The sequence below is a fragment of the Erpetoichthys calabaricus genome, chromosome 14, assembly GCF_900747795.2.
Source record: "Erpetoichthys calabaricus chromosome 14, fErpCal1.3, whole genome shotgun sequence".
Lineage (NCBI taxonomy): Eukaryota > Metazoa > Chordata > Cladistia > Polypteriformes > Polypteridae > Erpetoichthys > Erpetoichthys calabaricus.
Genome location: NC_041407.2, coordinates 108198032 through 108219604, shown reverse-complemented (window position 1 = coordinate 108219604; position 21573 = coordinate 108198032). Strand labels below are relative to the sequence as shown.

General features: G+C 41.6%; 2 protein-coding genes across 2 annotated transcripts; one reads left to right on the top strand and one right to left on the bottom strand.

Annotated features, from left to right (window-relative positions):
• Positions 1-5211: 5211 nt before the first annotated feature.
• On the bottom strand, positions 5212-8450 carry LOC114664392 (interferon type A3-like). Its single transcript, XM_051918930.1, has 4 exons — positions 7910-8450; positions 6866-7012; positions 6692-6772; positions 5212-5384 (listed from the first exon to the last, which is right to left on the bottom strand). The coding sequence occupies exons 2-4, from the start codon at positions 6956-6958 to the stop codon at positions 5304-5306; spliced, it is 255 nt and encodes an 84-aa protein (XP_051774890.1). The 5' UTR covers positions 6959-7012; positions 7910-8450; the 3' UTR covers positions 5212-5303.
• A 9283-nt stretch (positions 8451-17733) lies between these two features.
• LOC114664391 (interferon omega-1-like) lies at positions 17734-20440 on the top strand. Its single transcript, XM_028818475.2, has 3 exons — positions 17734-17962; positions 18056-18136; positions 20238-20440. The coding sequence occupies exons 1-3, from the start codon at positions 17789-17791 to the stop codon at positions 20316-20318; spliced, it is 336 nt and encodes a 111-aa protein (XP_028674308.2). The 5' UTR covers positions 17734-17788; the 3' UTR covers positions 20319-20440.
• Positions 20441-21573: the final 1133 nt, after the last annotated feature.

Sequence of the window (21573 nt, the reverse complement as noted above, 5' to 3'; positions counted from 1 at the left end):
AATCGTCAATCCACCTAACCTGAATGTCTTTGGACTGTGGGATGAAACTCACGCAGACACGGGGAGAAAATGCAAACTCCACGCAGGGAGGACCCGGGAAGTGAACCCAGGTCTCCTACCTGCGAGGCAGCAGCGCTACCACTGCGCCACCCACCTTGACATACGTTGGACACCCAAATGTTTTAAGCAATGTTGGACTAAAGTCACTTCTGGGGACCCCTCAGCTGGATTAGGAGCCCTAAATCTTAAAGTTTGTTAATCTTAAGGCAGCACGCCTTTCCCGGACCCCCAGAACACAGAGGAGAGGCGCTATAATGCCGCACTTCTCTTTGTGTGCTCAGTGGTAGTGCGCATGCAGGCAAATACTTTTGAAAGCAGGAGGCGGGGTCTCGTCAGGTGGAAGGCTGCTCTTCAAGCCAATGAACATCGGCAGCAACGTCAATGCATATGAAGATGATTAGCATTGATTAGCATATTCACGAATGCACCTTTACAATGTGATTGTGATTTATGGAAGGTAAGTTCGAAATCTTAAGAAGCGAGATGACTAAAACGAAGCAGAGCCATGTCATTTGAGCAGGAAGAACTGGCGGTACTCCCTGTTTGCTTTTCATACTTCTTCATACAGCATGTCCATGATCTAGAGGCAATGACGATGTTACATTTTCTTCCAGTCAAAGAGAAGGTTCAAATGTGCGCTGACACGGGGTTACGGTCGAGGGTACCAGTGAGTTTAAAATATAAAAAGACTTTCATTTCTTTGTGATTGGAAAACTCACCGTGTTAAGGCAGCGCCATGCATGCTGTTCGACTTTATCAGCAGGGACGGTATACACTTCCATAACGCACAAGTGTGACAGTCCTGGGAATTTGTTCCAACAAATCTGCGAAAGCCTCCATTTTGTTTAAATTGTAGTGGTGGGCTTGTGTGCTTGTGAGAGCTCACAGCCACGAGTGCTCACCTGGAAATGCCATACATATAAGGTAGTGAGGAGGAATTAAGAAGGTGGATGCTCTACTTCTCAGATGCTGTGCGCCTTGTGAACAGAAAGAGAGGTTTGTGTGTCTTGTGTTTTATGTACCAATGGAGAGGAAAAAAAAAACATGGTCAGACATTGTGGCTGAACTTGACTTACCTGCACTGAAAAAAATATAACATTGATGTTGTTCATTCAACGTAAATTTTCTCTTTAAAGCAACATAAGATTAGTCATTTAGTGTTGTAGCTTGAAATATTTGGTTTCAGATCTCAATCAAAGTAAAAAAAAATGTTTGTGCCAAAGTAAGTTATGGTGGAGGGAATAAACATAAACATCCTATTTCAGTTAACCTAATATTTAAGTTGTTCGTGTGCTGTGTGGGAGGGCCGTTTGTATTTTCTTCCGGTTGAATTTTCCAGCGTGCTGGCTTTCCAACTGCCAAAAAAGAAGAAGACTTTCCCGAGTGGAGTGGACGTCACTATACAGGTCTGGTCATTTTCAGCAGCAGACTTTTATAACGGAAGATTTCTGGTAAGTAACCCTGTTTCTCAACTGTTTTAAGTATAAGAACTCGTAACTTTCAAGAAAGCTGTAGAAACGTTTAATAATTTTTTGTTGTATATTTCAGATTTACACTGCAAAATGCTTGTGTATTTGCACTAGATTTTTAAATAAATGTAAAAAGTACAACATTGGAATATGTTATGTTCATAATATTTCTAATAGCATAAAAACAGGTTGCGACCAAGAAACCATTTTAAATTGTAACAACTTAAAAAAATAGATTTACTTCAGTATAAAACAAGTGAATTACACCAAAGCACTCTAAATGATCTGTCTCAACTTAAAAAATGTGGGTTCAATAAGATAAAAAGAAGTACATTGGTTCAGACTGAAAATATTAAGTGTGAATCATTACCTCAATTATTTTAAGTTGGGTGGCGCAGTGGTAGCGCTGCTGCCTCACAGTTAGGAGACCCGGGTTCGCTTCCCGGGTCCTCCCTGCGTGGAGATTGCATGTTCTCCCCAGTGTCTGCGTGGGTTTCCTCCGGGCGCTCTGGTTTCCCCCCACAGTCTAAAGACATGCAGGTTAGGTGGATTGGCGATTCTAAATTGGCCCTAGTGTGTACTTGGTGTGTGTGTGTGTGTGTCCTGCGGTGGGTTGGCACCCTGCCTGGGATTGGTTCCCTGCCTTGTGCCCTGTGTTGGCTGGGATTGGCTCCAGTAGACCCCCGTGACCCTGTGTTCGGATTCAGCAGGTTGGAAAATGGATGGATGGAGGTTATACTTTTTCAGTGTATAATCCAACATCTGTCTGTCTGTCTGTCCGCTTTTCATGAGAGAACTTAAGGGATTTAGATGGTTCTTTCTATAATTTGCTTGAACATTATGGTTGATTTTGCGACTCCTCTCATCGCGCTAAGTATAGAGTTAACTTTCTGCAATGATTTATTCGCACGAATCCAAGAGAGAAGCTGCGGGCCGAGGGAAGGGGGATGCTAGACCTCAGGAGTAGGGAGCCGGACGGCCCTCCTCACTCACGCCCAGCCTCCTGTTCCAGTCGCTCATGTTTTAGAGCGTACCTTGACTCTGCTTAGCTGGCGATACCTGTTTGTTCAGCAGACATTATCATCTAGAGGTTGTTAAGGAGTAACGTTTGCAGGTTTTTGAGAAAAAAATCAGAGCTATGTGTGTATTAGGGTAGCTGCTCATTGGCAGTGATGTCAAGGCCATGTGTTCTTCTCTCTACACGGAGGAGGACGCTCCAGTCAGAGCCGAACGCGATCAGATACAGTGACAACATTTGAAGTGGAGCGTACATTCCGCTTGGCCAGAATTACATCATTTTTTATTGATTTTTAAAGTTTGTCCCGTTTGTGTGGAAAGCAGCGAGGAACAGCTAGTTTTTATATAAATCAATAGTACCATTAGACAGAGAATTCTGTTATATGATATGAACGTTTTTTTAAAAGCTACAGGTATTCAGAGAACAGTTCAATGCACAGTTTGCATCTTTATATCCCACCTTCCTTGTTAAACTAAAACATGACAAAAGAGAAACACGGCTGGAAAAGAGGAGCTAAGTCATGTATAACAGCCAGGAATTCAAATGCAATAAAAAGTACTTTTAGGGAAAGACATTTTGAATAACATAAATGATATGTAAACTCATAAACAGTATATATATTTATATATATATATATTAGTGTGGTCCAGATCTAATTATGCAACTGTTCGACTGACAACCGTCTCCCCACCATTTTGGAATGCAGGGCAGGTGCTGCCATCTATCGGAAACAAAAAGAATTTTAAGTAAAATCTCTTTGTGAAGAGCAGGTGCTGTGAATTCTCTATGTAATACAGTGATCCCTCGCTATATCGCGCTTCGCCTTTCGCGGCTTCACTCCATCGCGGATTTTATATGTAAGCATATTTAAATATATATCGCGGATTTTTCGCTGCTTTGCGGGTTTCTGCGGACAATAGGTCTTTTAATTTCTGGTGCATGCTTCCTCAGTTGGTTTGCCCAGTTGATTTCATACAAGGGACGCTATTGGCAGATGGCTGAGAAGCTATCCAGCTTACTTTCTCTCTCTCTCTCTCTCTCTCTCTCTTGTGCTGACGTAGGGGGGTGTGAGCAGGGGGGCTGTGTGCAGCTGCTTCCTGAAGGACATGCTGCACGGAGCTTCGCATACTTAAAAGCTCAAAGGGCACGTATTGATTTTTTTTATCTGTCTCTCTCTCTATCTCTCTCTCTCTCTCTCTCTCTCTCTTCCTGCTCCTGACAGAGGGGGTGTGAGCTGCCGCCTTCAACAGCTTTGTACCGGCGGTGCTTCGCATACTTAAAAGCCCTATTGATTTTTTTTTTGACTGCTTGCTTTGCACTCCTTTGAAAAGGAAGATATGTTTGCATTCTTTTAATTGTGAGACAGAACTGTCATCTCTGTCTTGTCATGGAGCACAGTTTAAACTTTTGAAAAAGAGACAAATGTTTGTTTGCAGTGTTTGAATAACGTTCCTGTCTCTCTACAACCTCCTTTGTTTCTGCGCAAATCTGTGACCCAAGCATGACAATATAAAAATAACCATATAAACATATGGTTTCTACTTCGCGGATTTTCCTATTTCGCGGGTGGCTCTGGAACGCAACCCCCGCGATGGAGGAGGGATTACTGTAAACTTAATAAGTTATAGCGTAATGAAAAATGCATAATTAGATCTGGACCACACTATTGGAAAGCTTGGAAGGAGACGAGATGTGATTTTCTCTGAGACACTTTAATGTTCTGCAAGACTAGACAGTGAGACAAAAGGACAGCTGCTGTACAGGCTTTTAAATGTTCAGAGCGCTGCAGCACGGCAGCAGAAACAGCAGCAGCAGCAAGCTAACAGCTGATTGAGCAAAGAGGAGGTTAAAAAAATGTATTTGCTACCCATTGTATCACCGTTTAAGCGTGCGTTCAGCCCCTCTTCTCCACAACTTAAGCGGCAGAGACGGGAAGTGGCTGGTGCATAGAGCGCCCCGGGTTGGGGTAGATGTTGAGCTGGGGGTGGGGTGAACGAAAAATGTGAAAAATGCTGATTTGCTTGTATAAGGTATATATTTATTTGTGTTTCACATTATAAAAATACAGCATTACAGACATTGACAATTCTCTGTATTATATAAATATCATAATTGTTAAAAATATAAATACTGAGCTATAAATAGATGTATTTATAAATGAATGCTTAAACAGAGCACACAAACAAAAAAATCATAAAAAAAATGAAAGTCAAAAAAACGTGTAATACTGCACATTCTGGTTACATTCAGAGATCAACTCATTGGCTTAGCCTCTTAGTCGAGTTGAGACAGCAAAAGGAACCAACCCTGGACGGAGTGCTGGATATAAATGTAGTCCACCGACCTCCCACACACACGTTCAATACTGCAGATTGAAATATCTGGACTTCACAGTTCTTGATGTCTTGAGTCCAGGGTATGTTTCATAACTTAATAAATAACAAATGGATCGAAAGACGACAGGTAAACCGTTACAAATAAATAATAACAAAATAAATACTGTACTGTATATAAATAAATAAATATTCAAATAAAATATACATATTAAAGATAGTTGCCATAAAAATATTGCTTGAATCAGCAGGAGTTACAATTGACCCATCAGGTACGCGTTGAGTGTCCTTATCAACAACGATCGAAATGTCCGTTAGATATTTGGGGGTTATTGCCGGCCAATCCATTACTAGATATCCAGGCACAACGTATGAAATGAATGAGCTTTATAAGACACAGGAGGCGCAGTCCGCGAATGGCTGTCACTTAGCCAGGCTGTGTAAGTGAATTAGGTGGCGCCTCATGTCGGCCCGGATCACCTCCCACGCACAGAAGCTGTAGTTCTGCAACAAAAACGACATTTCAGAGAATTAATTAGACAGAGAGAGAAAAGGCACTATATAATAGATAGACAGGAAAGGCACTATATAACAGATAGATAGATAGATAGATAGATAGATAGATAGATAGATAGATAGATAGATAGATAGATAGATAGATAGATAGATAGATAGATAGAAATGGTTTATTTGTCCTCAAGTTCAAATTAAACATTTACAGAAGGTAGGTAAATAAATAAATGAACAAATAAATACCCCCCCCCCCCCCCCCCAAACACATATGAGAACCCCAGGCTTATTCATGGCAGAAAGCTGTGCTGAGATTTGAAAAGAGTAGGTCCGTATAGTGTCCAAAAATCCAACATGCTAATTGACGTTTTTTGGCTTACATAGATTTGGATAGACTCAACTGGGCAGGTTTGGTTATGGAACCCACTCTGGACCCTCTGGAGGTTGTAGCAAAAGACAGAATGAAGACAGAGCTGAGTGCCATTACGAACAAAGGTGCACATCCTCTCTCTGACTGTCAAGCAACAAATTATTCAACATAAGTGTGTCAAAAATGCGAATGGGGGACCTCAGCAATACACCTGTATAATGCGTCACTGTGACCATGACAGACAAGTCGGAAGATTTTTGTTCTTTTTAATTTCAACCTTTTTTAGTCTTTCTGGTGTGTCTTCAGATCATTATCTATCTATCTATCTATCTATCTATCTATCTATCTATCTATCTATCTATCTATCTATCTATCTATCTATCTATCTATCTATCTATCTATCTATCTTTATATAGTGCCTTTCATATCTATCTATCTATCTATCTATCTATCTATCTATCTATCTATCTATCTATCTATCTATCTATCTATCTATCTATTATATAGTGCCTTTCATATCTATCTATCTATCTATCTATCTATCTATCTATCTATCTATCTATCTATTATATGGTGCCTTTCATATGTTGTAAACACGCGATTTCGAATACAGAGTCAGAAGGCCACATCTGTCCCAGAATGCCATTTGCTCCAATAGATGGCGCATTAAAAACATAATAAATGTAGAAACATGCAAACATTTAGAAATAAAATGCTTTGCTACAAATGTTTGTGATGCGCCAGCTGTTGGAGTGCATCCTCTATGCGTATGTTACTTTGGGTTGGCCCAGGAAATGCTGTATTTGTTAGTTTGGCGTCCCGTCCAGAGTTTGCTTCTGCTCTGTGCTCCCCACATAAGCTCGACCCCCCTTATCTTAATGAATTAATCGGGGTTGTCAATATAAATATCCATTTAAATGTATGAAGTTACCTTTTCTTTCAGAATCTTCTGAAGCCCGTCGAAATGTGTCACCAGTCTTCTGTCACTGAGATCAGCAGCATCCGCAGGAAGCTAACAGAAACGGAATAATGAACAGCCGTCAGACCAACGTGGAGTGAGTTACGAGTCCCAAATCGCGGACCCCCATCGCCGTCGAGTACTTACACACTTCTTGAACTCCTGCACTTTGGTGAAAATATTGTTGCGAAACGTCAACTTGCAGGTTTCATTCCACGACGATGGCATCCCCTCGTTCATAAAAATCTTTTCAATCTGAAGCAGAACTTCGTAAATGAAAAAACTGGCGCTGGTCTGCAGAAATAAAATATCATTAAACATATCAGCCTGAAGATTCTTTTTAACTTTATGTTGTGTTTTTTCTTTAATACGTTCTGATGTTTAATAATTAAAAAAAAGTACTCGTGATTTTCCAATTACATGCAATTATTCGATAAAAATACAACAGTTATTTAAAGTGGCTTAGTGGAGGGGAGCCAAATCCCAACCTGCACCTTTGGGCACATATTAAGGACCACCATCAATCCCATCACAGGGGCGGACACTATCATATAAGATAATCGAATAAACCTGACAGCTGGTAGGTGGGCTGCACAGGTACCACCCCACACTACACTGGTCTGTCTAGACGGAAGGCGCCCGAACCAGTGAAGTGAAGGAGTCCAAACTCCAGCAGTGTTGTCCAAGCATATGGCAACTTGCTTCTGAACTCAATCTCAAGTTATTTTAATTGAATGAAGTAGAAATTCTAAACGACTAATAAATCTGACTTTGAGCTCCTGTTTGTTCACAGGTGACATTTCACGCAGGGCCGGCTTTAGACGTCTGCGCATGTGCACACAACAGCAGAGCCCTCAATTGCAGTCACCGTGTGGAGTTTGGATGTTTCTCCAGTGCCTTTCTGGTTATTCCCTTCTCATCTCATAGACCTGCACACGGACTGGTTGTCCATACGAGCGAGTGGACCACGAGACAAAGTGTAACAACTGGCCATCTTAAACATCTGAAGAAGTCACTAAAGGTTAAGGCACGAGAGCCTTTAGTAGAATAAGAAAAAATAAATGAATTGATTACAGTCTGTAAAATTGCACATGTTAAAGGAACACGAGGCCAGCCTAAACACGTTTTCAATAATCGACAGAGAAAAAATGTACTTTCTGATAAAGTAAATCATTAAGAAGGTCACCCTACCTTCGAAGAGCTGTAGCAGTCCACTGGAAAATTAATTTTCAATTTCTCCCAAAAGCACTGCTTAGGGAAGTCGCCTCCCTGGTTAAAGGAGAAGGAAGACAAAGATAAGAAAACAGCGCAGAGCCCAAACACCGAGAGGCGGTCACACGTGAAGGTGAACTCACCAGAGACTTAAGCAGCTCCACGTTTTCCTTGTTGAAGTTCCTCTGAAAGTTGCACTTGAGAGGCAAGGCGGCAAAGCCCGAGAAGAGGCAGGAAAGGATGAGCGGCGCAAAGATGGTGAGATGAGCCATGACGAGGGCGACACGACGACTTGTCCTTTACGTGTCCGGCACGGGGAAGAGAAGCGCAGTCAGAGGGACGTTTATAGGCAGTTGATCTGAGAGGATCGCTTGAAAACGAGTGTGCTTTTGCGAACGAATCCCCAAATTTATATGACAGACGGCAAAAATACCCGAAGGAAAAAAGGAAGACGCGACGTATTGTGTTTCGCTTTCCACTTTTCCAAAATTCTTACCGCCGCATTGTTGTGCAGGCAATTTCAAACATGAGCGAAAAAGTGACATTTTGGTACTCGGTGAGATAGATAGATAGATAGATAGATAGATAGATAGATAGATAGATAGATAGATAGATAGATAGATAGATAGATAGAATAATGGCACAATATAATAGGTAGACAAAGATATATGCGATTCATAAGAACAGCAACAGTTAGAGAAATGGATAGGAAACGCACTACAAATCAAATGGATAGTTAGGAAAGGCACTATATAGCAGATAGATAGACAGGTATTAAAAGTACTTTATAATAGATAGATAGATGTGAAAGGCACTATATAATAGATAGATAGATAGATAGATAGATAGATAGATAGATAGATAGATAGATAGATAGATGTGAAAGGCACTATATAATTGATAGATAGATAGATAGATAGATAGATAGATAGATAGATAGATAGATAGATGTGAAAGGCACTATATAATTGATAGATAGATATGAAAGGCACGATAGATAGATAGATAGATAGATAGATAGATAGATAGATAGATAGATAGATAGATAGATAGATAGATAGATAGATAGATAGATAGACCTGAAATGCGCCATGTAATAGATACACATTTCTTTTATTACTAGCTGTGCTGCCCATCTAAGACAGGATGAAATCAATTACAAGTAATCAAATTAGACTTCAGCGTTAACGTTTGCTGTGCACCTTCTATTGGAGTGTAGTTTATAATATATGTAGTAATAAAATGCATTGCTACAAACGTTTGTGATGTACAACTGTTTTTCATTCTAACAGATGGCGCTTCAGTTACATTTGTAGAAATAAAATGCAGTGCTACAAATGTTTGTGATGTACCAACTGTCTATCATTCTAACAGGTGGCGCTTCAGTTGCATTTGTAGAAATAAAATATATTCCTGCAAATGTTTGTGATGCACCATTTTGCATTCTAACAGATGGCACTAATATTTGTAGCAATGCATTTTATTTCTGCTGGAATGATGGAGGAATAGCAACAAGGTGAACGCACAGATACAGAGAGACACGGGCACTTGTAGTTTTTTAAGGTAGATTAATTACCCAGGTGTAAATTGAAACAGTGACCCCATATGAGCAGTGGGAGACTTGGAATTGGCATAGGTGGTGGGCAATGAGGAGGAGAATGAGGCCAGATCGAAGAGAAAGAAGAGGAGTTAAGTGTCAAGAGCACCGTGAGATGAGTGGTGGGACTGAAGCATGTGATTCACGGTGAGTTTTGACTGCTGTTCCTAACTGCCTTTTCCCACCATTTTTGTTTTGTGTTTCTTCCTTCACATACTTCATGCCACCTGGTAGTTGCTCTTGTACCACACAAGTTGAGAACCTCTGCTCTGGGCTGTAACTACATTGGCATGATCGATGTAACAGATTTTAGAGCGTCCTGAAGAAAAGTTAAGGTGCCAACTGGCTCACCCAGTTTAATGCAGAAAACAAAACATTCAATAAAGGTAAAACAAATAGGCAGTTGTGGGAACAGCAGCTGAAACAGATGCAATTGCCAACAAATAGGCTCCTCTAAAGGCTGGCTCGGAGATTGGGGAGCTCTGCACCTGCTGTTGCTCTGGTCCAAGAATCGATGCTATCATTCATGCCAACCGATGTCATCTGCTTTTAATGCTGCATAAGGTGGAAGGGGCAAGGCTTCTCTATCTCACTTACCCTCAGTGGGTGTCTTCTTGGCACTGTGAGGAAAACAAAATGACAGAAGACCATTAGCAACAGCGCCCCCTCTCGTCCCAGCGAGGTATCACATCCTTCAGTGGAACCTGGAAGGTAAAGTACATGTTTGACTTATCTATTTTTAAAACAGGAATTTGATTTTTTATTATTTTTTAACATCAACTTTATCAGGACTGCTACAGCCACCAAGTGAACCCTGATGGCTCCCAGTTTGAAAAGCAGTGGCTTACAACCACGTGACCACGTCGTGCCACCTCATTAATCCTTTATGACAGACTCGTTAGATTTTGGTGCTGAGAGACCAACAGGTGGCACGGTGTTGCTTGAAAATGCACATCGGGGATTTAAAATTTTAAAATTTAGAATTGGGGTCACCAGCCTCCATTCTAGGTGTCTAGTATGTGGGACCGAGCGTGACCAGGATGATGGTGTAAGACAGGGAGACACATACACAAAAAGGGTTGGGTTTTTTGAAAAATAAAGTGAGGTTTTATTTACAGGTGCACTTAAAGAAAAACAAAAATAACGTCCTGTGGAATTTATATGTCAATACACAGTCCAATACCGCAAAGGACACACAAAAACAGTAATTGAATGGAGCCCAAAAATGGTGACTATATACAGTATTTATAGTCCCAAATGAAAAAGAATAATGCACACAAACTAGTGAAACCCATATATACACAAAACCCAATATGAAGCTGTCGTCCTCCACAGTGATCCAAGTCAGGAAGCTGCTCCTTTAAACAGTGTATAAGTACAGGATTCACCAAAAATAAAAATATTCAAAATACAGAAAAAAGAGAAAAAGTGTATATACAAAAATAAACAGTAAACCCAATAAATACCTCCACCAAAGGTAATGCAGAGATATTTATGAAAATATATATACAAAAAAAATATTTACAATAATCAAGGCACAAGCTGTAGTGCTTGGTAAATTCAAGACGGGGTTCTACCAAGTACCTTTCTGTTGGCAAGATCTACCAACAAGACCCTCTCTAGAGGCCGTAATTCCCTTCTGCGAGGGCGCCGATCAATTAAACTGTTCTACGTCATCCATCCGCGGGCACGCGATGACGTGAACGCATCCACGAAAAGTGGCGTCTCCTGCTCCGCACAACTAGTTTAAAAGTTCGAGCAGCCGGCGCGAGCACGAGCATAGCTGTACCGGCATTTGAGACGCGACCTGCGCTTCTCCCTAAAGTGGATGTAAGCATTTTTTTTTGTTCCCGAGCTACTGCCCAGACGGGATCCATTTTCTAAACCGCGGCAAACAAATACTAAGGTGCGTCGCTCATTTTCACTCTTCTGGTGTTATGAGGTCGCGGGAGACACGCGCACGAGTGGAAGACAGACAATGCCATCCCGGCCGGTCAATGGCAGGGCTGCCTTTCCAGTCTACACGAGACCCGCCGCGACGCCCCTCAAAAGGCGCTCATATCGTCAGCAAAGACGTCTCTCTGCATTATCGAAAAGAAAAGAAAAAGGCAAGAGTCCTTTCTTTATACCTTTTTGTCTTTTTTTTCCCCAAACAAATGCCTCTCTCTTAACACTGCAGAGGACACTAAACTAATTTTATTTAAATGCTGGTAATGCCAGTAAGGCACATTACCACAAAAATATGTCACCAAATTTAAAATTAATGTTTTTTTTTTTACTATGTGTGACAACGGTCGCTCAGCAGGAGTCTCACTCTGTATTGGAACCCCACATTTTGGTACCAGGGCAGAATAAAAATTGCAGATACGCCACAAGATATTTAACCTTCGTTTGGCCATGTTCTCAAAAGTAAAAGGAATTAACTCACCAAAGTTCCTTTCGCTTTCTAAATCATGACGAAACAGGAGCGGCACGCCGGCTGCATTAGTGCGCATGCGCACTGTGCTCCATTACTAAAACGACGCTGGGAATTCCGTGCCTGGACTCCGAGGTATGATGAAACGCCCGGCAGCTTTTTCACAGACAATCAGCGCTGAGGTTTCCTGCTTTTCTAGACTACCCTACGGGCAGCAAGAACAGAGTGACGGAATCTTACTCTTTGATTATAGACTCTGAATTCCTTCACTGTTTATAATGCTGTGTTGATGTTCGAGAGATCGCAGCCAGTGTGAAAGATCACAATATGCTGCCAAGGCGGCCATTTGGCCAGGCAAGTTTGTCGTGATTGTGTAACGAATTGTTGATTGTGTACGTCCAGTCCAAAAATGAAACAGAAAGGACATAAAAATATACAAAGATAATAAAGGCACTATATAACAGATGTAAATTTTGGGAAGGTTCTTCACAATAGTAATAATAATAAAAGCTGTGTAGAAGAATTCGTACAGAAAAAGGAAACAGGTGCTCGCCCGCGTGTTGTGTGCACTGTGTTATTTGTCATCTTTTTTTTTTACCACGTCACTATTAAACTTTTTATTAATATAGTTTTAGGGAAAATACATGTAAAACAAGACATGACCCTAGCAGTATTCATGATTGTTAATGTAAAATTTTAGAACAAACAAAAAGTAAAGTGAATTTGCACAGAACAGTTATTTCACTTTCTACCGTGACGAAAGAGGAACAGCATGCCGGCAGTATTAGCGCACATGCGCATTGAGCTCCAGCGGGACAGTGCCGGGACTTCGAGGGAGAATGAAACGCACGGCGGCTTCTTCACAGCCAATCACCGCTGAGGTTTCCAGCTTTGCTGGGTTACTCGACTGGCAGCAAAAATAGAATGACGAAATCTTACTGCCTGATTATAGGCTCTGAATCCCTTTACAGTTTAAAATGCTGCCTTGATGTTCGAGAGATGGCCGCCAGTGTGAAATACCAGACTACGCCGCCAATGCGGTCATTCGGCCAGGCATGTTTGTCGTGATTGTGTAACGAATTACTGATTGTGTACGGCCAGTCCAAAAGTTAAACAATAAGGACATAAAATATATAAAGATAATAAAGGCACTATATAAAAGATGTAAATATAGGCAGGGAAGGTTCTTCATAATAGTTGTGAAAGACGTTATATTATTAGATAGATTCTTTAACTATTCACTTCACTGTGGTGGGCTGGCGCCCTGCCCGAGGTTTGTTCCTGCCTTGTGCCCTGTGCTAGCTGGGATTGGCTCCAGCAGACCCCCGTGACCCTGTGTTAGGATATAACGGGTTGAAAGATGACTGACTGAGTGACTGACTATTCACTTCATCAACTATTCAGATCAATCAAAGCTGCGTAGAAGAGACTTGAAGAATTCATACAGAAATAGAAAACGGGAGCTCGCGTGTGTGTTGTGTGCACCGTGATCGTCACTTAATTCATCTTTTTACTACGTATTAAACTTTTTATTAATATAATTTTAGGGAAAAGTCAAGTAAATTACACCTTTTTTTTGGCTAACTAAAAAGATTACAATATGCAAGCTTTCGAGGCAACTCAGGCCCCTTCTTGCATATTGTAATCTTTTTAGTTAGCCAATAAAAGGTGTGCTGTGAGCTGGCGCCCTGCCCGAAGTTTGTTTCCTGCCTTGCGCCCTGTTGGCGGGGATTGGCTCCAGCAGACCCCCGTGACCATGTAGTTAGGATATAGTGGGTTGGATAATGGATGGATGGAATAAAAGGTGTCATAATTCTTGACTTTTCACTACATTCATAACGGCTAACACGGTACAACACCCTAGTACTATAATACATGTAAAACAAGCCATGACCCTAACGGCATTCATAATTATTAATGTAAAATTTTAGAACAAACAAAAAGTAAAAGGAATTTCACAGAACAGTTATTTTCACTTTCCAAACCATGACGAAAGAGAAGCTGCAAGGCGGCAGCATTTACTGCACATGCGCATTGAGCTCCAGGAGGACAGTGACGGGAGTTCGAGTGATGATGAAAGGCACGGCGGCTTCTTTACAGCCAATCAGCGCTGAGGTTTCCAGCTTTGCTGGGATACCCGGCGGGCAGCAAAAACAGAATGACGAAATGTTACTGTCTGATTATAGGCTCTGAATTCCTTCACTGTTTATAATGCTGTTCTAATATCCGAGAGATGGCAGCCAGTGTCAAGGATCAGAATCTGAGGCCAGGAAAGATTATCGTGATTAAGTAACGTTTTGTTTTTTGTGGTACGGCACTATCGTTTCATATGCCGTACCATAGATAGGGAAGCAATTATATAATCCATCCATCCATTTTCCAACCCGCTGAATCCAAACACAGGGTCACGGGGGTCTGCTGGAGCCAATCCCAGCCAACACAGGGCACAAGGCAGGGACCAATCCCGGGCAGGGCGCCAACCCACCGCAGGACACACACAAACACACCCACCCACCAAACACACACTAGAGCCAATTTAGAAACGCCAATCCACCTAACCTGCATGTCTTTGCACTGTGGAAGGAAACCCACGCAGACACGGGGAGAACATGCAAACTCCACGCAGGGAGGACCCGGGAAGCGAACCCAGGTCTCCTGGAGCAGAAGTTGCAGAATAACAGCATGAAGGAAGTGTGGGATGGGATGAAGATCATCACTGGCTGCAGCTCGAAGCGGGGTACCACCATCGAGAGAGACGTGAAGAGAGCAAACCAAATGAACAACTTCTTTAACAGGTTTGACAACCCTAACCCACTCTCACTCTCACCTCGGAGTACCCGGAGGAAATCCACGCAGACACGGGGAGAACATGCAAACTCCATAATAATAATAATAATAATACATTTTATTTATATAGCACCTTTCCCATGCTCCAGGCACTTCTATCTATCTCCATGCAGAGAGTCTCCTAACTGCGAGGCAGCAGCGGTACCCACTGCGCCACCATGCCACCCCTGTATGATAATCTCTCCTTAAAAAAAAAAAAAGTATTTGGCATATACAAGTAAAATTAAAATCTGTACACAGACACAAACCACTTGGTAATCTCCCCAAAAACAACTTCTGTTGTTCCTAATTATTAGTTTGGGGGAAAAAAAGGTTGAGAACCCCTGGCTTAGAGATATCACGTGATATGTGGTCACATGTGCATCAATAGTTAAGTACTAAGTTTAATTCATAGGTCGACTTTCATCAAAAACCAAGCCATGTGACCAGTGATGGCAGGAACAAAAACCACTTTATAACACTTGGGCTTATGTTAGTGGAGAGTGACTTGATAGTTTGTCAGCCATTCATGTCATCAGTCAGTCATTGTCCAACCCGCTATATCCTAACTACAGGGTCACGGGGCTCTGCCGGAGCCAACACAGGGCGCAAGGCAGGAAACAAACCCCGGGCAGGGCGCCAGCCCACCGCAGAACACCCACACACCAAGCACACACTATAGGGACAAGTTAGTATCGCCAATGCACCGGAGCACCCGGAGGAAACCCACGCAGACACGGGAAGAACATGCAAACTCCACGCAGGTAGGACCCGGGAAGCGAACTCCGGTCTCCTTACACCGTGCGGACCCCCTGATAGTTTGTGTATCTGTTTATTAGCGTCTGCTTTGACAAACGGAGAAGCGCTTCATTAATTTAGTGTTAAATACTACAAGCGAGCCTGCTGAAGAAGAAGCGGGTATAGCTGGGATGGCGTGGCATGCTATTAAATAACGGGACAGACACAACGTATATATGAAAATGTGGAGAGCAAGTAGACGAAGATGACGCAGCGCCGCGACTCAACCAGTGGTCTGTTTAAGTGGCCATGCAAGAAATCCTCTGGCTTGTCTGCGTTTAATTTATCCGTACGTCCAGTTATGTATTCGTTTACGTACTGAATGTTCATTTTCTGACTTGCTGATGAGGCTTATGCTGGCAGGGATCTATCTATCTATCTATCTATCTATCTATCTATCTATCTATCTATCTATCTATCTATCTATCTATCTATCATTATATAGTGCCTTTCACCTATCTATCTATCTATCTATCTATCTATCTATCTATCTATCTATCTATCTATCTATCTATCTATCTATCTATCTATCTATCTATCATTATATAGTGCCTTTCACCTATCTATCTATCTATCTATCTATCTATCTATCTATCTATCTATCTATCTATCTATCTATCTATCTATCTATCTATCTATCATTATATAGTGCCTTTCACCTATCTATCTATCTATCTATCTATCTATCTATCTATCTATCTATCTATCTATCTATCTATCTATCTCAGCGAGTACACGAACATGTCACTTTTTCGCTCATGTTTGAAATTGCCTGCACAACAAATATACAGCACTGAGAAATTTGAAAAGAGGAAAGCGAAACACAATACGTCGCGTCTTCCTTTTTTTCTTCGGGTATTTTTGCCGTCTGTCATATAAATTTTGGGGATTCGTTCACAATGCACACTCGTTTTCAAGCGATCCTCTCAGATCAACTGCCTATAAACGTCCCTCTGACTGCGCTTCTCTTCCCCGTGCCGGACACGTAAAGGACAAGTCGTCGTGTCGCCCTCGTCATGGCTCATCTCACCATCTTTGCGCCGCTCATCCTTTCTTGCCTCTGCTCGGGCTTTGCCGCCTTGCCTCTCAAGTGCAACTTTCAGAGGAACTTCAACAAGGAAAACGTGGAGCTGCTTAAGTCTCTGGTGAGTTCACCTTCACGTGTGACCGCCTCTCGGTGTTTGGGCTCTGCGCTGTTTTCTTATCTTTGTCTTCCTTTTCCTTTGACCAGGGAGGCGACTTCCCTAAGCAGTGCTTTTGGGAGAAATTGAAAATTAATTTTCCAATGGATTGCTACAGATCTTCGAAGGTAGGATGATCTTCTTTAATGATGGACGGGTTATTCGATCAGAATGTTCAATTGTTTCTCTCTATCGATTATTGAAGAAGTAAATGCTTAGGTTGACCTCGTGTTTCTTTAACTTTTGTAATTTTACAGACTGTAATCCATTCATTTATTTTTTCTTATTCTACTAAAGGCTCTCATGCCTTAACCTTTAGTGACTTCTTCGGGTGTTTAAGATGGCCAGTTGTTACACTTTGTCTCGTGGTCCACTCGCTCGTATGGAAAACACAAAGTGAGCAGTCCGTATTCAGGTCTAAGAGATGAAAAGGGAATACGGGGTGAAAAACCAGAAAGGCACTGGAGAAAATCCAAACTCCACACGGTGACTGGAATCGAGGGCTCTGCCGCTGTGTGCACATGCGCAGACGTCTAAAGCCAGCGGTGCGTGAAATGTCACCTGTGAACAAACAGGAGCTGAGAGTCAGATTTATCAGTCGTTTGGAATTTCTGCTTCATTTCATTGACACCAGTCGTGTTTTGCTTGAATTCAGAAGCAAGTCGCTATTTGCTTGGACAGCACTGCTGAGTTTGGACCCCTTCGCTTTATTGGTCCGGGCGCCGTCCTTGTAGACTTACCTGTAGTGTTGTGGTGGTCCTTGTGCAACCCGCCGACTAGCTGTCAGGTTTATTCGATTATCTGAATATGAGAGTGTCCGTCCCTGTGATCGGCATTATGATGGTCCTTAATGTGTTACCAAAGGTGCAGGGTGGGCTTCGGCTCCGGCACTATACTCGATTTTAATTAACTGAAGCAATTTTATTGGATTCTTTTATTGAAGGTGATTGGAAAATCACGAATATGTTTTTAATTAGTAAACTTCAGAACGTTTTAAAGAAGCAACACAACATAAAGTTAAAAGGAATGTTCAGGCTGACATGTTTAATGATATTTTATTTCTGCAGACCAGCGCCAATGCTCTCATTTACGAAGTTCTGCTTCAGATTGAAAAGATTTTTATGAACGAGGGGATGCCATCGTCGTGGAATGAAACCTGCAAGTTGACGTTTCGCAACAACATTTTCACCAAAGTGCAGGAGTTCGAGAAGTGTGTAAGTACTCGACGGCGATGGGGGTCCGCGATTTGGGACTCGTAACTCACTCCACGTTGGTCTGACGGCTGTTCATTATTCCGTTTCTGTTAGCTTCCTGCGGATGCTGCTGATCTCAGTGACAGAAGACTGGTGACACATTTCGACGGGCTTCAGAAGATTCTGAAAGAAAAGGTAATTTCATACATTTAAATGGATATTTATATTGACAACCCCGATTAATCTGTCAAGGTAACGGGGGTCGAGCCTATCCGGGGAACACTGGGCAGATGGCAGGAGCAAACTCTGGATGGGACGCCAGACTAACGAGTTACCCATATAGCGCCCTGCCGCCAGTCCAGGGCTGAAGTCCGATTCTGGACACCCTGTGATGGAAAGCGCGTGGTTATGACATATAAAAGGTAATATATGATAGATAGATAATTAAAATAATAATTCATTACATTTATATAGCGCTTTTCTCAGTACTCAAAGCGCTATCCACACAGGGAGGAACCGGGAAGCGAACCCACAATCTTCCACAGTCTCCTTACTGCAAAGCAGCAGCACTACCACTGCGCCACCTTATGAAAGGCACTATATAAGATAGATTAGATAGGAAAGGCACTATATAATAGATAGGTAGACATGATAGGCACCCTATAATAGGTGTGAAATGCCCTACATGATAAGATGAATGACTAATGCACTATATAATAGATATGAAAGGCAGTATATAAGAGATAGAAAGGTAGGAAAGGCACTATATCATAAATTGATTTATAGTTAGACATAAAAAGCACTCTCGTTTAGATAAATAGATAGAAATGAAAGGCACTATATAATGGATAGACAGATCTGAAAGGCAATATATGAGATAGATAGATAGATAGATAGATAGATAGATAGATAGATAGATAGATAGATAGATAGATAGATAGATAGATAGATAGATAGATAGATAGGATACTATATAATACTATGTAGATGGAGGTGCTAAAGGCTGTAGAAACAATCAACATCTTTAAGTAGGAAGATACTTGCCGTTATGTCTGAGTCAGAACTGTAATTCTGCCAGGGGCCAGTACTGGGAGCACAAGAGTTAATTAGATAAATAGCTTTGAAGGGTGCTATATAATTGATAGATAGGAAAGACACTATGTAAGAGATAGATTAGATATGAACGACACTATATAATAGATAGGTAGATATTGTAGGCAGTAAATAATAGATAGATCTCAGTAACAAATGCACTATATAATAATTAAATTAGATATGGCAGTATGTAATAGATAGAAAGATAGGAAAGGCACTATATCATGAATAGATTGATAGTTAGACATGAAAAGCACTATAGATAGATAAATAGATAGATGGATTGTGGTCTAAAGACACACCAGAAAGATTAAGTAGGTACAAAATTAAAAAATGAAAAATATCTGACTTGCCTATCATAATCCCAGTGAGGCGCTATACAGGCATATTGCTGTTGGTGCAAAAGGTCCCCATGTCGTATTTCTTGATTCACTTGTGTTGAATAATTTGTTTTCTGAAAGTCCTCAGTGTTGGTGTCAGAGAGAATATGTGCAGTGTTGTTCATAATGGCACTCAGCTTTGTCTTTGTTATCTCTTTTACTACGACCTCCAGGGGGTCTAGAGTGGATCTGATAAGTGAACCTGACCAGTTGAATCTGTCCTAATTTATTTAAGCCAAAAACTTCAATTAGCGTGTTGCATTGCTGGACACCACAGGCTGGACCTGCTTGTTCAAATGTCAATGCCTTTAGATGTAAATCTGCAGTACCAGCGGTCAGATCTGAGCACAGCTTACTGCCCTAAACAAGCCTGGGATCGACGGCAGCAGCTCTTTTAGTCAAGCCGGAAGTGTGTCGGGGGAGGGTTGTCATTGATATTTATTTTATATTTACATATACATATATATACACACACATTTTTATCTTGAACTCCCATAAAGATTCAATTTCCGGTTGAAGACAAATAAAGCATGTCTGTCTATCTGTTATATAGTGCCTTTCATCTATCTATCTATCTATCTATCTATCTATCTATCTATCTATCTATCTATCTATCTATCTATCTATCTATCTATCTATCTTAAATAAATAGTAGCGCTTTTAATATTGATCTATCTAGCCATTGTTATAATAGTAGTATATGGCGTCTTTCACATCTATCTATCTATCTTTCATATATAGTGCCTTTCCTGTCTATCTATTATTTAGTGCCTTTTCTCTCTCTGTCTAATTAATTCTCTGAAATGTCCTTTTTGTTGCAGAACTACAGCTTCTGTGCGTGGGAGGCGATCCGGGCCAACGTGAGGAGCCACCTGATTCAGTTACACAGCGTGGCCAAGTGACGGCCATTCGCGGACAGCGCTTTCCGTGTCTTATAAAGCGCATTCATTTCATACGTTGTGTCCGGATATCCAGTGATGGATTGGGCGGCAATAACCGCGAAAATCTCCTGACGGACATTTCAATAGTTAATCGTTGTTGTTAAGGACACTCAACACGTACGTGATGAGTCAATTGTAACTCCTAGTGATATTTTTATTTTAACTATCTTGAAAAGGTATAATTTTATATGAATATTTATTTATTGTATGTATTTATTGGTAACGGTTTACTACTGACTTTTTTTTCTAATTTATTAAGTTGTGAAACTTGCACTGCACTCAAGCCGTGCCGGACGGCGCTCAGCCATTTCAGTGTGCGGTATACTGAAGGTGCGAGTGCCGCACGAACGCCTGTGTAAAACGTCACCCGTATGGGCGTCGCTCCTTTTACTGAAGAGTCCCATTTGTATCGGCGTATTTGAGAACTGCGCCCCGTCCTCTTGCTGCCGGGGTCGTCACAACTCTCCCCGACCCTAAGGTTGGGTCGCCGCGTCGTCTCGTGTTGAAATGTCGCACGTGTCGATCTGCAAAGGCGGCCACAGCGCAGTATTTTTGTCACTTAGTTATTCAGATTATTTTTGTATCTTGTCAATGTATTCTTTTGTAAACGCATTTATTTATATTTTGTCGTCAGCTCAGTGTTTTGTATTTTTTTAATGATTATATTTTTATAAGAATATGTCCATGTCTTTTGTACTGTGTTTTACACTGTGAAACAAATAAATAACTTATACAAGCAAATAAGCATTCTCGTTTCCTTATTTATTCAAATAAAACATGAACACTTCAGACATAGAATTGATTTACAAGAGATGAATCTTTTCAAAGCTTCAGATGTCTAGAGAGAAATTCGAGAAGAGGTCGACCCGTTGCATATCCCACCATGAAAAAGAACAAAAACGTAGGGCCCGCAAAAGTCGTCGGGCGTTCTGTCAACGGTTAACGCGCTCGGATGACTCGCCCAGCACTGGGCTGCGTTAATAATGGAGACGAGTCCGAGGGCAGGAAAGTCATAAAGGTCTCCGTCTTGTGGTGCAGGGACAACAACGTGGAACTCAACAGCAGCAGGTGGTGGGATTGAGGCTTGTAGAGGAGCCCCTCAGAACAGCCGCCATCCACGGGGGAGGAGGTGGAAGAGGTGCAGAGCATCCTGGACTGGTCTGACGGCACAGGGAGGGTCGGAGCAGCCTGGACTTCATAAGGAGACTCGGATCTT

What these genes read in the sequence shown, in the direction of transcription:
- LOC114664392 (XM_051918930.1), bottom strand. Translation starts at nt 6,958, where the DNA reads ATGAACGAGGGGATGCCATCGTCGTGGAATGAAACCTGCAAGTTGACG. An exon ending in TGCAGGAGTTCAAGAAGTGT is followed by an intron (nt 6,773 to 6,865) that starts GTAAGTACTCGA and finishes CGTTTCTGTTAG; the next exon opens with CTTCCTGCGGATGCTGCTGA. An exon ending in AGAAGATTCTGAAAGAAAAG is followed by an intron (nt 5,385 to 6,691) that starts GTAACTTCATAC and finishes TTTTTGTTGCAG; the next exon opens with AACTACAGCTTCTGTGCGTG.
- LOC114664391 (XM_028818475.2), top strand. Translation starts at nt 17,789, where the DNA reads ATGTTTAATGATATTTTATTTCTGCAGACCAGCGCCAATGCTCTCATT. An exon ending in TGCAGGAGTTCGAGAAGTGT is followed by an intron (nt 17,963 to 18,055) that starts GTAAGTACTCGA and finishes CGTTTCTGTTAG; the next exon opens with CTTCCTGCGGATGCTGCTGA. An exon ending in AGAAGATTCTGAAAGAAAAG is followed by an intron (nt 18,137 to 20,237) that starts GTAATTTCATAC and finishes TTTTTGTTGCAG; the next exon opens with AACTACAGCTTCTGTGCGTG.